Below are 15,786 nucleotides of genomic sequence, written 5' to 3'. Positions count from 1 at the left end.
GTGTTCACTATAACCTTGTACTAATGAAGGTAAAACAAAAAGAAAATAAGAAAATATTCATTCCAATCAATAGTTTTAGTGCATGAACACTTCAGCTATACATGTACATGCTTTGTGTAAAAGCAAATAGATTACCTGTCTATTTGTATTTTATCTTCTTGACTTGTGCACTGTCCCACTCGGCCACGTAGAGGTTGTCTTTGCTGTCTGTGCACAAACCATGTGGGCTCTCCAGATCTAAGTTATCAAGATAACGAAGGAATTTTCCTTCTTGGTCCAGGATGTGCACACAATTATTATTGCAATCGGCCGTCAGGATCTGCTTTTGGCTATCTGTTGTTATGCCTCGTGGTGCAAATGCTTCTTTCTTGGTACTTGATGAATGACCAGAGTATCTAAATCGGAATTTACCGGCAAAGTTGACCACAAACACTGAGCCAGCTCCACAATCAGCTACACAGATATCTTTATTTCTGTTCTCTGTCATGTATCTGTAAAACTTTCCAGGTTTGAAAAGAGGTTTTCGCAGATCATCTAGCTCAATCGTCTGCTTTTCTGTAGTTCCAGAATACCGGATAATTTTCGTTCTTTTCCAGTCGTTACTAAGAGCGATGACTAATAAGTCTCCATTCATTGTACAGTATACATTGTTAGGTTTCCATCTTCTCATCTTTATCAATTCCTTAATTTCTTTATCCTTCACAACGTTAACAGTTCCTGCATCATCGTCTGTATAAATCAGTTCCCCATTTTTTGTCACTGTAATGTCCCAGGGTTCGCCTCCTGAATTTGTTTTGACTTTTTTTGGTAACGGACTCTGGAAATTAAACAGAGAGATAATATTGTCTGTTCCACAGGTCCAAATTTCTTCATCATTTAGGCAGCTGACACTACGCAAATTTTCGTATCCAGTATTTATGGTGTCAATGATTTTTCCAGACTCTGAGTCACCAGTAAGAGTTTTACTTGATGGTGAAGATGTTGGCTCCTCTTTAGTTACATCGGGGAGCAGGGAGGTTTCCTCTGTAGTCGTCAAAGTCACGTCTTCTGCATCTTCAAAGGTTATGAATATTGAGGAAAAGTTTCCAAATAACTGTAAAAGCTTTTCGTCGTCTATTTCTCCAGCTGTAAATTGTGGTTCCGTAATTTTCATATTTGGAGGCATTTTCTTCAATTCCTCAGTTCCCCCATTATATTCAGATACAAGGGACATGTTTCCAGAATTAAGTATTGTTTTTATATCAGCAATGCTTTTTTTAACGTTTGACCACATTTCATTCATTTCGTCTTCATGTTTGTTCAGGGCAGACAAGTGTCTCTTTTTGTTTTCTTCAATTTCAGATTTGCGTTTGTTGACGGCAATATCAACATGCCTGTGCCAATCCTCCCCGTGTTTGGCTACGGATGATGTCAAATCTTTGTATGTTTCTTCAACAAACCTTTTCTGTGTCTCTAAATCCGACGCTAATTGTTCATACTTTGGGTTAATAATTTCCTCCAATAGTCTTAAATCTTTCTGTAATATTTCTTTTTTAGAATCAAAGTTTTGCAAAATATTGGATATTCTATGCCCTTGATGTTTGTCGGAAGAGACACAAAGCAAACAGACAGGGATATCACAATTTTCACAATGAAGTTCACAATGTTTCATTTTATGATCTAGGCATTTCGTCAAGGTAGGAGTAAACCCTCTTTGTTTAAAGGGCACCACTTTATGTTCTGTGGATAAATCAGAAAGATGCTCCCCAACACATTGTTTACATAGATTGACTTGACAAAAGGCACAGTACATCAGCGGGATAGGAGTGTCACACAGTTTACAGCGCAGAATGTCTTGGGCGCTGAATCTGGGATCCATCGTGAATTCTAAAATTTATGTAACATTAACCTATAAAAATCACATACATTAAAACCTTATTCAACTAATAAACCGGTAAACAAATATTAAAAGGATCAAGAAGGACTTAGTGTATCAGAGCTATTCGTTAAATCAAATGTTATCTCCATAAAAAAAACTTTTATCATATTATCAAATTAGATGGTCTTTAGTCGACTCAATAAGCAACACTGACATGATCTTCTTTTTAATATCAACAGTATTTACAGAATGTCATGTTTGCATATATTTTTATATGGAAAGTATCACACCTTAAACTTTGATATATTTTAATGTACACTAATATTATCTATTACCTGAACACGGGATACCTTTATTTTGCACCGTAGTCAAGCATATGCATGTACAACTGATAACAGATTTGTATTTGAAGTCAAATTATTATGCTTTTAGATATCGATATCTCTTTTGATAGATATGCAAACTTGAGAATTCCATCTCTACTTTCTCAGCATTTTAGTATTCAATGTGAACAAATGATGAATCAGTTATAATTCATTTCCTAAAAACATAATCTATAAGCAACATAACGACGAGGCGAAAAGGTTCGCACAGGAAGCGGAGAGTGAAGAAAAAAATATAAATAATTCGAAAAAAGGGACTTCATTGTATTTGATCCTTTTCATCCTTTCTTGAAATATGTCAGATTGATCAATCCAATGGATGACAGGGCCAAGTTTTGCCTTATTAACTTGATTAACCCGGCATATTTCTGTAGACAGTTTATTCAAATATTATGTTAACCAAATATTAATTCTTATTATTTTCAACCAGTGACAGAGGGGTTTTTTTTTTTTTTAATTTTTTTTTTTGACGTAATTAATAGGAGCTATTTGTTTATTAATAAATTAAAAAAATGGAATTAAAATTTTTATTTTCTCTACCTGTGACAACAACGGTGTCTCGGACCAAGTGTTGCTGTTTTATTGGATAACGGATGTCATGTGCCTGTCGTCTATATTTCTGTGGAGAACGAGTAGGACAACTTAAGACGACAGCTTGATAAATTAAAATAGAATAAATCTATTCATTTACAGTACCTTTCCTATAGAGTTGAAATATTTACATGTACATGTATGTCGTTATCAATGGAGCGAAGCTCTGAGATTTAGAGAAATTCGCCTTTTAAGTTACGTAATAATCATTAAGGTCTAGATCTAGTAAATGAACGGTGCCTACAGATTTCTCAAGTTTGAGAAATAAATTCCTTTAATGATGCTTTATAAGTTTAGCTTGGTCAAAGAAGTTGTTTTGGGGCATAATTTATAGGTAAACAGGATGAAAAAAAATCATATTTTAAACTGTCATTTTCAATGAAAAAATAAGAAAACCTGTCATGAATACGGGAGTTTTTTTCCAAATCAGACAAATGAAATGTATCCAGATTGCCTACAGTCTCTAAGAAAACGGTAATTTGTATGTTCTTGGCCACTTTTTTAAAATGATATTAAATTGAATATAGGTATCGGGATTACTTTTCAAATGATTTCAAACTGGATTCCATGAAAATACTTTATTTTCTACATAATTTTATTAGGGACGTAAAGTACGGGTAAAAGAAAGTTGAAAATGATTATGACGTCATAATGGATGTAGCACCAAAAGTTAGTCTAAAATCAGTTACTTTAGGAATGACTCTAATTCTTGGCCAAATTATTCGAGGATAACCTGGTTTGGGTCAGTTTACGCTTTATAATCCGCGAAGCGGATTATAAAACAGCGTAAACTGACCCAAACCAGGTTATCCTCGAATAATTTGGCCAAGAATTAGAGACATTCCTTATAATTTAATTCTAAAATCATTAAACAACTGTGGGTGTAAAATTTCGTTGCTTTTTATTAGTTCAAATTTGCCGCTCAATAATACAACCCTAGTAACGGAAGTGATGGGAAGCGAGGGGAGGTAAAAACTGATACATAGTCCTAGCAGCCATGTTTTTTGTTTACATGTGGTAAGATCCGAGTTACTGTTTGAAGTTAAAGGTACATTTATTAAATATGGAATTTTCCATGAATCTCGAGGACTGGAAATGAGAGGATTGCATGGATACAGACGATTCAGCTGGTTGTCAGGGGGTGTGTCCCCATACCAAACCAGGTTATACAGAAATAATTTGTGTTCCTTTTTGGATATTAACCAATCAGAGGCTAGAATACAAACAAAATTAAATTATTAGATCTTGACCTTAAAGAAAAGGATGACAATTTTAGCACATATGCAAAGAGAGGCTTAGAAGGACAAAAAAAAAAAAAAAAATTAAAAAATGGGGGAAACTGTACATTAGTTTTGGTGTTTGCAAAGAAGATCAGATCGATGTTTTGTGAGTCGTCCACAGAAATATTTGGAAGGTTATGCATTGCAGCGTTTTATATACTTTTTTACAAGAAACACAAAGAAAGGAAACCTAATTACAGTTAGATTACAAATGGTCTTCTTTTTTCAAGAAAAAATTAGGATTGGCATAGTGCCTACATAATTCTCCATATTTTTTGTAATCGTCGTCAGCTGTGTATAGATGTATGGATTTCATCATAAACAAACTAATGTGTTGATTAGCGCTTTCAGTGCCTTGATTGTCTTTCTTTACACATTACGTGTTCCGTTCAAGACTAAAGTTATTGATTAGACCAATTTACATAATGTAAGTTCAGTTATTAAGTAAATTCTGACACATTGAACTTGAAATTTGAAAGGGAAAAGTAAAATTGTGTCCTACCTTCTTGATGTAAACGTTTTAAAAAGACGTATAAATTTTAAACCCAATCCGAACTACTCTCCAACGTATTCAAACAAGAACAAGGCCGCTTTATCTAATCTATCGATTTTGTACATATAGTTCTGTTGCACTATCACTATGCACCGTGTAGAGCAGATCACATGCACTATTTTAAAAAAAAAAAGCTTCAAGGGATTTTATCGGGAGGCCCGGGTTCCATTCTCGGTAGGCTCGTCGCTTAAAATTTAAAATTAAACATAGGTAGAATCATTCCTTCGCCAAGCGCAAACTTTAAAGGTGAAAGACACTTGTCTTTCTGAGGAGACCTTAAAAACCGAGGTCCCTTGTCAATATAGGCGTTGGCACGATTAAGAACCATCACTGCTCAATGGCACAGCGAGCCGAGTACAGGTCTAAATTTAAACACCTTTACCGTTTTATGATGACATCTCTATTTGAGTGAAAAATTGTCCAATGTGAAGCAAAACAACATACAATCAATCAATCAAAGGTCTCAGCACGAATATTTCTTTTCATACCCCAACAAATTCAAGAGATATTGGTTATGTCTTCATAAAACACTATAAGCTATAGTAATACACCCTGTAAGGCAGAAACAATAGATTGTACTGGACTTGAACTCAAAATTTTCTTAAGAAAAGTGATGTTCTTTCATGATTTGGAACAACATTATGTCTCAAATGTCAAAATATATTGAGTTTTTTTGTTCTGAACATAACCAAGGGCCTTCAGTTTCAATCATTGAATGTTTTAAATATTGATGTTCACGATCTTTAGGAGCGATGTAATCACGATTAAGATCAATGTTCTAAGGTAAAGGTCACAAGGCTCTGAAATCAAGAAAACGTGTTGGGCTAGAACTAAATAACTTTAGGGATGTAATTAGAATATAGCATATCGCTATATTAGAGAAACGTATTAACTTGTCTTAGTTCCGAATATCTTAGATGTTTCAAATCTACGTATAATGACAATTGAATAAAATGTAAACAAAAAGCAGGTGACATAATTTTTTTCCAGCAACCGTTAATTCCTGTACTTACAAACGAAATAAGACATTTTATTGTTTATTGTTTATATTCATATCTGTATAAAGAATCATATAAAGGCTTTTTTAATAAGTATTTTAAATATTGTATAATTGATATGTACCCAGGTAACACAAAACATTTTATTGCAGTTAGAGAAAGGTTTTTCCAAACATTTAAGAAATAAACAACTGGGAGGTTCTGTATTACAAATAAATAAAAATGTTAAAACGTTCACTTGGAAATAAACTTGGTTGGTTACGTGATCAAGCCAGAAATTATTTTGTAAAATTTTTTCCCTTACACACGTTACATGAAGAAATAGCCTCCCCTTACCCTCCCCTAGGAGAGAATGTCAGGTTTAAACAATTTTTCAATCTACACCAATAAGCAATCTATCTCTGCTTTTTTTTTTAACGCCAAGTAGTGTTGATTATTTTGATAATTTCATTTTACAATCTTAATTTGAAATCCTAAATATTATTTTCTTAAACTGGTTCTCCATGTATGTATGACCAATTATAAAAAGCATGGCATGAGATTCCCGCTTCTTCGTCGTTACTCTTCTACTTAGTACTACTCATAAAGGCTCTATTATCAACAAGTAGGTCTTGGAATTAGTTTAGAAAGATGACAAAATATTTCCCTACAATTTATTTCTTTAACGTCTCTCCTTAAAATTGTGTGACTAGTCAATTGAACAGCTCCGGGCTCTCTTCAGCCATGAATGCTGTGTAACAAGTTTGCTTGAAATTGGCTCAGCGGTTCTAGAGATGAAATAAAAAAAAAGTTTAATGATTACTGAACGGTGGATGAATTAGAGTTAGCTGTTGACATTCTTCTTGATTTACTCACATCATCACTGTGAAGTTAAATATTGACATTTACAGTAAAGCCTAACACTTTCTATGCAATGAATATACATGATTAATTTATTATGGTACGAAATAAATTCCTAAAAATTGAATGATTAATTACTAGCAATAACACATAACAAAGATAGTATATTGCACATGGCTTTATGTTGTCCAGAGTTACTTATACTTGTATCAAAAACGTATCTACTTAACTTTGAATTGAAGTTTTGAAGTTTTGTACATTTCAATGCCATTTTTAAGAGAAATTTTACCTTCTTATGCCATTTCAAATAGTAGCAGCATTGTTAGAACTACTTGCATTTCAGGATAATTATTTGAATGCAGTTCAGCATACCCACGCGAATAATTCTATCAATTTTGGTGTATTTAGGTTTTTTAAGGTCAATATCTACTAAATGAGTGTCTTTTTGGTGCTTGATCCATTATAACGTCATGATTGATTTTAAGGATATCCGATCCTCAGCCAGGAAGGATAACTCTTTGATTTATCATTTAATTCAAAAAGTCTCGAAATGAAGATTAAATATGAAATCTTTTTATGCAACAATTTTCATTTTATGCATCTCAATGTGATTCAAGGTTCTTTGAAACAGTCTTTTAAAACGTTGATATTTTTACCCTACAAAGGTATGCTAAAAATAAAGATTTGAAGAAATCGTCTTTTTCTTTAATTTAGCCTTAGATACCAATGCGAATTAGCATGATATGAAATTAGAACTGATTTATGGCGATTTGCAATGATAGGAAACACTTTATAAACTATGCATTATAAAATAATTGAAGTACACAGAAGAAATTAAAGTACTGTATAAGTATAAAAATGATGCAATTTTCTTCAAATGCCTGAATACCTATAGTATTTTATCCTACAATGTTTTTGTTGATCAATTTCCAATTAGAAAATGCATAGTATGTGTCTTTTTTCGCATTTCCTGAAAATTTATTTGAGATCTACTAATTTTTCCTATATAATATGATTAACTTTTGATTAACTTTAATGATGGAGTTTGAACAATTACCTGTGTAAATTCACATTACTTTGAGAATACAGAGACTTTTTTGTGAACATTTTCAATTATTCAATGTCTGATTTTCAGAACCTGAGGATAGGACTAACTTAATTTTTCCCGTACTTTACGCCTGTAATAGAATTATGTAGCAAAAGAAGCATATTCATGGATATAAATTTGAAATCATGTCAAAAGTAACCCCGATACCTATATTCAATTTAATATTTAAAAGTAGAAGAAGATACGAAAAACCTTTTTCTGACAGACTAGTGGGCAGTACTGATACATTTCCTTTTTCGAGATGAAAAAAAAAACCCTCAGAAGTTTATAACTGACTTTCTTCATTTTTCATTGAAAATGAGAGTTTTAAATATGTTTTGGGTTGAGTTTACTAAAATTTGTGTCCTGATATATCTTATGTTACCAAGCTATATTTCTAGAGGATCATTAAAAGAACTCGTTTCTCAAATTTGAAAAATCTGTAGGCACCTTTCATTTACTAGATCTTGACCTTTAGTGTAAAGTTCTTTTGGATATTATTTTTTAGTACAAAACTATTCATCCATGTAAATATTGAAAAATTAAGATTGTTTGATTAACTATGCTGAAATTAACGTGTACACTTCCTTTATTTGACTAAGAACCAATGCTCCTTCTAGCACACTTGTTTGCTGCTTGTTGTTTTACTTATATTGTAAGATTATTGCACTCATCTGAGACGTCACCGTTTGCCCATGTAAGGTTTACTCAGCACTTTACGCCATTGAGCAGTGAAGAATTTTTATCATGCCAACGCCTGCCGTGAAGCGGGGCTTCGATTGTAAAATAGTATGTGTATAACACAAAAAGATGAAAGGAAATTACTCTATAATCAAACAAATTCTCCTCTAACCTTTTTAAAGCATGAAATTCCTTTTCCTGTAAACTTATGATCTGGAATAATTATTAAACTTTCTAAATATTTTTAAGAAGACTATAAAAACTACAAAGAATTAAAACGTGAATAGATAATAGGAAGATAGTGTGCAAAAATATATGCATATTTTAATTGATTAAACCAGAGGAGTTACGTGAAAATAGCTGATACCTCAGCATAATCAGCAAAATATACACGTCCTTAAGAGTCGGTTTAGAACTTGAGCTTGAGATTAAGAATGGTCATTTAGACCATAAGGGTAATTTTGTAAGTATTTTTGTTGTTGTTGTCTAACTGAATATAAATAAAAGAAATCGCAAAAATTCAACATCTCCATGTATATATATATATATATATATATATATATATATATATATATATATATATATATATATATATATATATATATATATATATATATATATATATATATATATTTTAGGAATGACTCTAATTCTTGGCCAAATTATTCGAGTATAACCTGGTTTGGGTCAGTTTACGCTTTTTTTTCATTAGTTCAAATTTGCTGCTCAATAATACAACCGTAGTAACGGAAGTGATGGGAAGGGAGGGAAGGTAAAAACTGATACATAGGCCTAGCAGCCATGTTGTTTGTTTGCATGTGGTAAAATCGAATTGTTGTTTGAAGTTAAAGGTACATTTATTAAATATGGAATTTTCCATGAATCCCGAGGACTGGAAATGAGAGGATTGTATGGATACAGATGATTCAGCTGGTTGTCAGGGGTTATACAGAAATAATTTGTGTTCCTTTTTGGATATTAACCAATCAGAGGCTAGAATACAAACGAAATTAAATTATAATGGTTTATTTTGCATTCACTGTCCATATCCGCCAAAGAATGGATTGCACTTCAGTATCTTGTAAGTCTTGAAGCTATTGTCATAGATCTCATATTCCATTGCTATTTATTTCGTTTGAAATAAGTAAAAAAAAATTCCATTATTATTTATTTCATAAGAGGCTTATCATAATACATTGTTTTCTACTAGTGTGTATCCTCTTCAATGAGTTTGTTGACTTAATTGATTAAAAAATTACAATGAGCCAAACAAATGATAGCTATTATACTTTACTTTAAGGAAAATCCATCAAAACACAAAACACGTTTTTTTTTCAAATTCCTCTCTGTAAAAAGGATTGCCAAATACTTCCGCAGCTAGAGTATCCCAGTATACGATACAATTGATCCAATTTATGCAGTTTAAGGTGAACATGGACTTGTCTACATACCGATAGAATGTTCGTGTATCAAGTCAATGTGATTTAAGCAATATTTGAAAACTGTTGTGAATACAAAACGATGTTTGACAAATACAAGGCACCCAATCCAGGACGTGACGTTTGTACAATATCAACGTGCAACATTGAAAAGTATATGGAAAATAAAAGTTACACTACAGGTTACTAGTATGTAAAATATGAAAAAATAATCTTTATATATTGATACCATAAGCAAGCAATCATCGATTGTGTTTATACACGCCCCTTTGTGTCACTCTTTTCCCCATCTGGTCTGTACATTTACGGTTTTTAGCTTTAATATATAAGGAAAGACTAACACATTAACGTTAAAGATTTCAACTGCCAACATTTTACTTAGTATAGATACTACATGTAATAAGTCTCAATCCCATATTCCTAATTTTAAAGGATTGTAAAGACACAGGCTCCTGTGCAATTTGACTACTCAAACCCAAGTCAAAATGCAAGGGCATAATTGGAACAAACTTACATGCACGGAACATAAGGGAACATTTTTGTTTTTTTCTCTCTATCTCTTTAATGGATTTATGTTTTTGAGAAGGGCATTTTATTAACATTTCATAATCAGTAACTTCATCTTGAAAAGTGTAATGCCCTTTCTTTGGAATTAAAATTTCATTTTCTTTAGCCGAAGATACATTGTGGAGTATTTTATCAAAATTTGGCTCAGTAGTCCAGGTTGAAATTGTACCTGTTAAAGGTTTACAGACATGCAAACCACATTACAGACAGACAGACACACACACGTAACAGTTTATTTTTTTGATACGGAGGGCTAAAACAACAAACAAATAAAGGATGTTATATACAAATTTTATTCAAATTCTTTTTAAGTTTAATGAAGAAAATAAATTGTTACTTCTTCGATTAGGCATATAATGCATGTTTCACAAAGATATGTTTATGTCCGCAAATTACTTGGAATGTTTTGGAAAGCCGTGTTTCTACGTACGAGCATCTATCATTACACCTATACGTCGCTGTTCTTTGTCTGTACAGTGATCTTGACAAAACAAATCTATATTGCTCTTTGGTGGTAGTTCAAGAAATGGTCAACTTTAAAGCCAGTAGAAAAGAATCTTATCAAACAATAACAAGATATTATTAAGTGAAAATCAAGAATAAAATGATTTTTAAAAAAATGCCAGAAATCAAAATGATTTCAACCTAAGATATCTCTTACTTGATATAATCATCAATTTAGAAAAGTAAATCAATTTATGCTGTTTATATTATAAACCGATACTTTAACATATAGGTTTCCAACGTCAACTGCAGTTCTGATTATATTTAAACCTGATATATATCTGCTGCATCTTGCTGAAAAAACAAAGCTTGTATATCACTCAACTCATGGCTTTGTTTTAGTGCATGAAATCTGCACTTATACATGTATTGAGTAAAAGCAACTAGATTACATATCTATTTGTATTTTATCTTTTTGACTTTTGCACTGTCCCACTCGGCCACATAAAGGTTGTCTTTGCTGTCTGTGCACAATCCATGTGGGCTCTCCAGATCAAAGTTATCAAGAAAACGAAGGAATTTTCCTTCCTGATTCAGGATGTGCACACAATTATTATTGCAATCGGCCGTCAGGATCTACTTTTGGCTATCTGTTGTTATGCCTCGTGGCGTGAATGCTTCTTTCTTGGTTATAGATGAATGACAAGAATATCTAAACCGAACTTTGCCGGCAAAGTTGACCACAAACACTGAGCCAGCTCCACAATCAGCTACACAGATATCTTTATTTCTGTTCTCTAATATGTATCTGTAAAACTTTCCAACCTTGAAAAGAGGCTTTCTTGAATCATCTAGCTCTACCGTCTGCTTTTCTGTAGTTCCAGAATACCGTATAATTTTCGTTCTTTTCCAGTCTTTACTAAGAGCGATGACTAATAAATCTCCATTCATTGTGCAGCAAACGTTGTAGGGCTTCCACCCTCTCATCTTTATCAATTCCTTAGCTCCTTTATCTTTCACAACGTTAACAGTTCCTGCATCATCGTCTGTGTATATCAGTTCTCCATTTTTTGTCACTGTAATGTCCCAGGGTTCGCCTCCTGAAATTGTTTTGACTTTCTTTAATAATGGGCTCTGGAAATTAAAGAGAGATATAATATTGTCTGTTCCACAAGTCCAAATTTCCTCATCATTTAGGCAGCTGACACTGCGCAGATTTTGGTATCCAGTATTTATAGTGTCTGTAATTTCTCCAGAGTCTAAGCCACAAATAAGTGGTTTCAGCGATTGTGGAGAGGTTGGCTTCTCTTTAGTAACATCGAGAATCAAGGAAGTACCCTCCGCAGTCGTCAAAGTCAAGTCCTCTTCATCTTCGAAGGCAATAGTTATAGGGGAAAAGTTTCCAAATAACTGTAAAAGCTTTTCGTCGTCTATTTCTCCAGATGCAAATTGTGGTCCCATAATTTTCAAATTTGGAGGCACTTTTTTCAATGCCTCAGATTCCCTTTTATATTCAGATACAAGGGAAATATCGTCAGAATTAAGTATTGTTTTGATTTCGGTAATACTTTTTTTAACATATGACCACATTTGGTTCGTTTCAACTTCATGTTTGCTTAGGGCAGACAGGTGTTTCGTCTTGTTCTCTTCAATTTCAGATTTGCGTTTGCTGACTGCAATATCAACATGCCTGTGCCAGTCCTCTCCATGTTTGACAACGGATAATGTCAAATCATTGTATTTTTCTTCAACAATCCCTTTTTGCATCTTTATTTCCGACGCTAAGTTTTCATACTTTGGACTAATAACTTCCACTAATAACGTTAAATCTTTCTGTAATGTTTCTTTTTTGAATGCAAAGTTTTGCAAAGTATTGGATATTCTATGCCCTTGATGTTTGTCAGAAGAGATACAAAGCAAACAGACAGGAATATGACAGTTTTCACAATGAAGTTCACAATGTTTCAATTTATGATCTCGGCATTTAGTCAAAATAGGAGTAAACCCCCTTTGCTTAAAGGGCACCACTTTATGTTCTGTGGATAAATCAGAAAGATGCTCTCCAACACATGGTTTACAGAGACTGACTTGACAAAAGGCACAGTACATCAGCGGGATAGGAGTGTCACACAGTTTACAGCGCAGAATGTCTTGGGCACTGAGTCTGGGATCCATCGTGAACTCTAATACTAATGTGGTATTAACCTGTAAATATCATATATAGTTGTTTGATTTTATAGATCCTTCATTTATTTAGGAAAGGAATTGAAATCTTTTATTTTAAATCTAAATTATTAAACTGTCAAAGAAATATTTAAGGCATTAAGTTCTATTTGTTAAAGTTCTATTCGATAAATCAGATGTAATCTTCTTTTAAAAACCTTTTATCATATAATCACGTTAAATGGTCTGTACAGAATAAGAAACACTGCCATGATCTTATTTATAGAAGCAGTATTATTTGAATGATTTGTGTGCATATATTTTCTTTTGAAAAATTATCATACGTTAAACGCTGATATATTTTATAATACACAAATATTCTCTCTTACATCAACATGAGATACCTTTATTTTTTATTTCATTTATTTATTTTTATTTATTTATTTTACTTAGTCATGCATATGCATGTTAAATTGTTAATAGATTTGTATTTGAAGTCAAACTATTATACTATAAGATATCGATATCTTTTTTTTTGCTAGATATACAAACTTGAGAATTCCTCCTCTACTACTATACTACTACTATTACTATTACTACTACTACTACTACTACTACAGTAACTATTGAATCAGTAAAAAATTATTTCCTAAAAACATAATCTGTAAACACCATAACGATACATGTATAAAGACGAGGCGGGAAAGTTCGCACAGGAGAATAAAAAAAATAAAGATAAATAAAGGGAAAAGAAACTGTACTGTATTTTGTCCTTGGCAAAATCAATATTTCTCTGTTATGTTTGTTGACATATGTCACTTTGATCAAATCAATGGAGGTTAATGCTCAGTTTTGCCTTATAAACTTGATTTACTCGTCATATTTTTGCAGACGTTTTGTTTAAATATGATGCAATCCTTGTACTAACTCTTGATATGTTAAATCAATGACAGAAATTTATTTGATGCATTTAATATTTATTATGTATTATGAGCATTAGAAAAAGAATTAATGTATAGAAATTGCCATTCGTATAAAATTCTGGAGATATCTGTTTATTTATGACTGAGCTAATGTAGGATTAAAAATAACATTTCCTGTATCTAGGACAACACCGGAGTCTCGGACCAAAAACGTTGCTCTCTCATTGAAATACGTTCGTCAAGTGCCTGCTGTTTATATTTCTCTGGACAAGAACTAGAAAAACAAAACGATAGCAGGGTGGATTAAGAAAGAATATAGCTATTTGTTTATAGAAAAATTAACTTCAGAGCGGAAATGTTTACGAAGTTTCTTATAGAAGAATGCTCTGAGGGGGGACATTTGCACAGAGAAGCGTAGAATGACAAGAAATGGAGAAAATCTCTACATGTACATTTGCAATGTAGAACATTTACATGTATAATATTTGTGACTGGTCGACCATGAATACATATCGGGTTGACTAACTGGTTGATTCTGCCTATGGAAGGTAATGCATAACATAAAAATCCTGGAAATTACAAGAAAAAAGATGTAAGGGATTTGTTGTCAGTTTATTAGATATGTTCTTCATTCAAGTCAAGGAAAACTGATATCGTGTCTAAATTATTATCTTATCATTATTTTCTGCAGTAGTTAACAGCTGTTTCCAGCACAGATTTTGTTATATGGCTTTGAAGCATAAAATTCTGCCCAGTTGAAATAAAATGCATTGTTAACCGCTTCCATTTACTTTCGTTCTTTGATTAGATTTCGTGTTCACTTCTAGACTAGTTGACATAATACGCTTTCAATTTTAGACTTCAGAATTTGAAAGAAAATATATATCCTACCTTCTTGATATCACATCTTTTAATACAGATTCATTTTAACTGCAAGCAGTTCCTACTTGGTACTCTTTTAGCGTATTCAAACAAGTACAAGGTCACTTAACCTAATTTATCGATTTTGTACAAGGTGTTCTGTTATCATGATGCATCTTGTAAAGGCAATAATATGCATTATTTAAAAATGCTTTATGGATCCTTGTCAGATACAGTGTAGGTCTTAATATCATTATTTCTGTTCTTGCTACATGTATATATTGGTTTTGTCAAACTATGCCTTTACATTATTGTGTTACGGCAATATCATTGAAACCCTAGATTGAACACAATTTAAACTTTAAGGTTTGTTCTGTAAGGTCAATTACACAATTACAAATTATTAACACCGCCAAATCCCATGCTCGGTTGAAGAAATTTAGCCGCTGTTATATTTATCCATTGATACAAGTAAGCATTGCAATAATTTTAAGTACAAAATGCTGCCTGGTTTATGAGAATTGTTATTCATCAACCATACATATGTCTTCCTTAAAGTCAAACCCCATACACTTCAGTTCTCAAGGATTATTTTTCAATTTTAAGCATAATGCCACTATCATTTCATCTTAAATCAGGATAGATGGTTTGTGTGAGCAATCCGTGTGCTGATATTTCACATTTAATGCTACATTATTAGACTTTTTAGCTAAGTATTTGCTATTTTCATGAAAATTTTATGTAAAGACGGAGCTGCTTCATGATCCTGGATCTAACATTTTGATTTTCATAACCGTACTATGTCCAAAATTTTCATTATCATATACCTGAGCTATTTATTAAAAAAGATGACAAGACAAGATTTTTTTCATAATTATAATTGAAGAAATTCATTAAAATAATCTACTTGAAAACTCATATAATTCTTTCATCATTATTGATGTTTGAGAGTAATCATCATGCATATAATTAAAGAATCAACACATTCCGGATGCATTTATCTTCAATATCTTTATGTTTTATGTTGAAAAGTTAATTTCTTTTGATAGCCAATAGCTGATATCAAACAAACAAGGGGGAGGGGTATTTTCCAGATTCAAACATGAAGTGTTCATAGC

The 15,786-nt window shown here is 32.4% G+C and overlaps 2 protein-coding genes across 2 annotated transcripts in view; both read right to left on the bottom strand.

Moving 5' to 3' along the window:
• The window catches only part of LOC133186234 (E3 ubiquitin-protein ligase TRIM36-like), a 2,272-nt gene extending 414 nt beyond the window's left edge, over nt 1-1,858 (bottom strand). The window contains exon 1 of the mRNA XM_061321466.1: nt 136-1,858. Coding sequence (XP_061177450.1) covers nt 140-1,858 — 1,719 coding nt within the window. The 3' untranslated portion in view covers nt 136-139. The remainder of the gene's footprint in view (nt 1-135) is intronic.
• Nucleotides 1,859-11,357: 9,499 nt separating this feature from the next.
• On the bottom strand, nt 11,358-12,896 carry LOC133186233 (uncharacterized). The gene has a single exon (XM_061321464.1). It carries the CDS (start codon nt 12,894-12,896, stop codon nt 11,358-11,360), a length of 1,539 nt encoding a protein of 512 aa, XP_061177448.1.
• Between the last annotated feature and the right edge of the window lie 2,890 nt (nt 12,897-15,786).

Source organism: Saccostrea echinata, unplaced genomic scaffold, assembly GCF_033153115.1.
Source record: "Saccostrea echinata isolate AGI-Se365-2 ecotype Australia unplaced genomic scaffold, CSIRO_AGI_Sech_v1 ptg000013l, whole genome shotgun sequence".
NCBI classification, from domain to species: Eukaryota; Metazoa; Mollusca; class Bivalvia; order Ostreida; family Ostreidae; genus Saccostrea; species Saccostrea echinata.
This window is presented reverse-complemented; position numbering and strand designations above follow the sequence as displayed.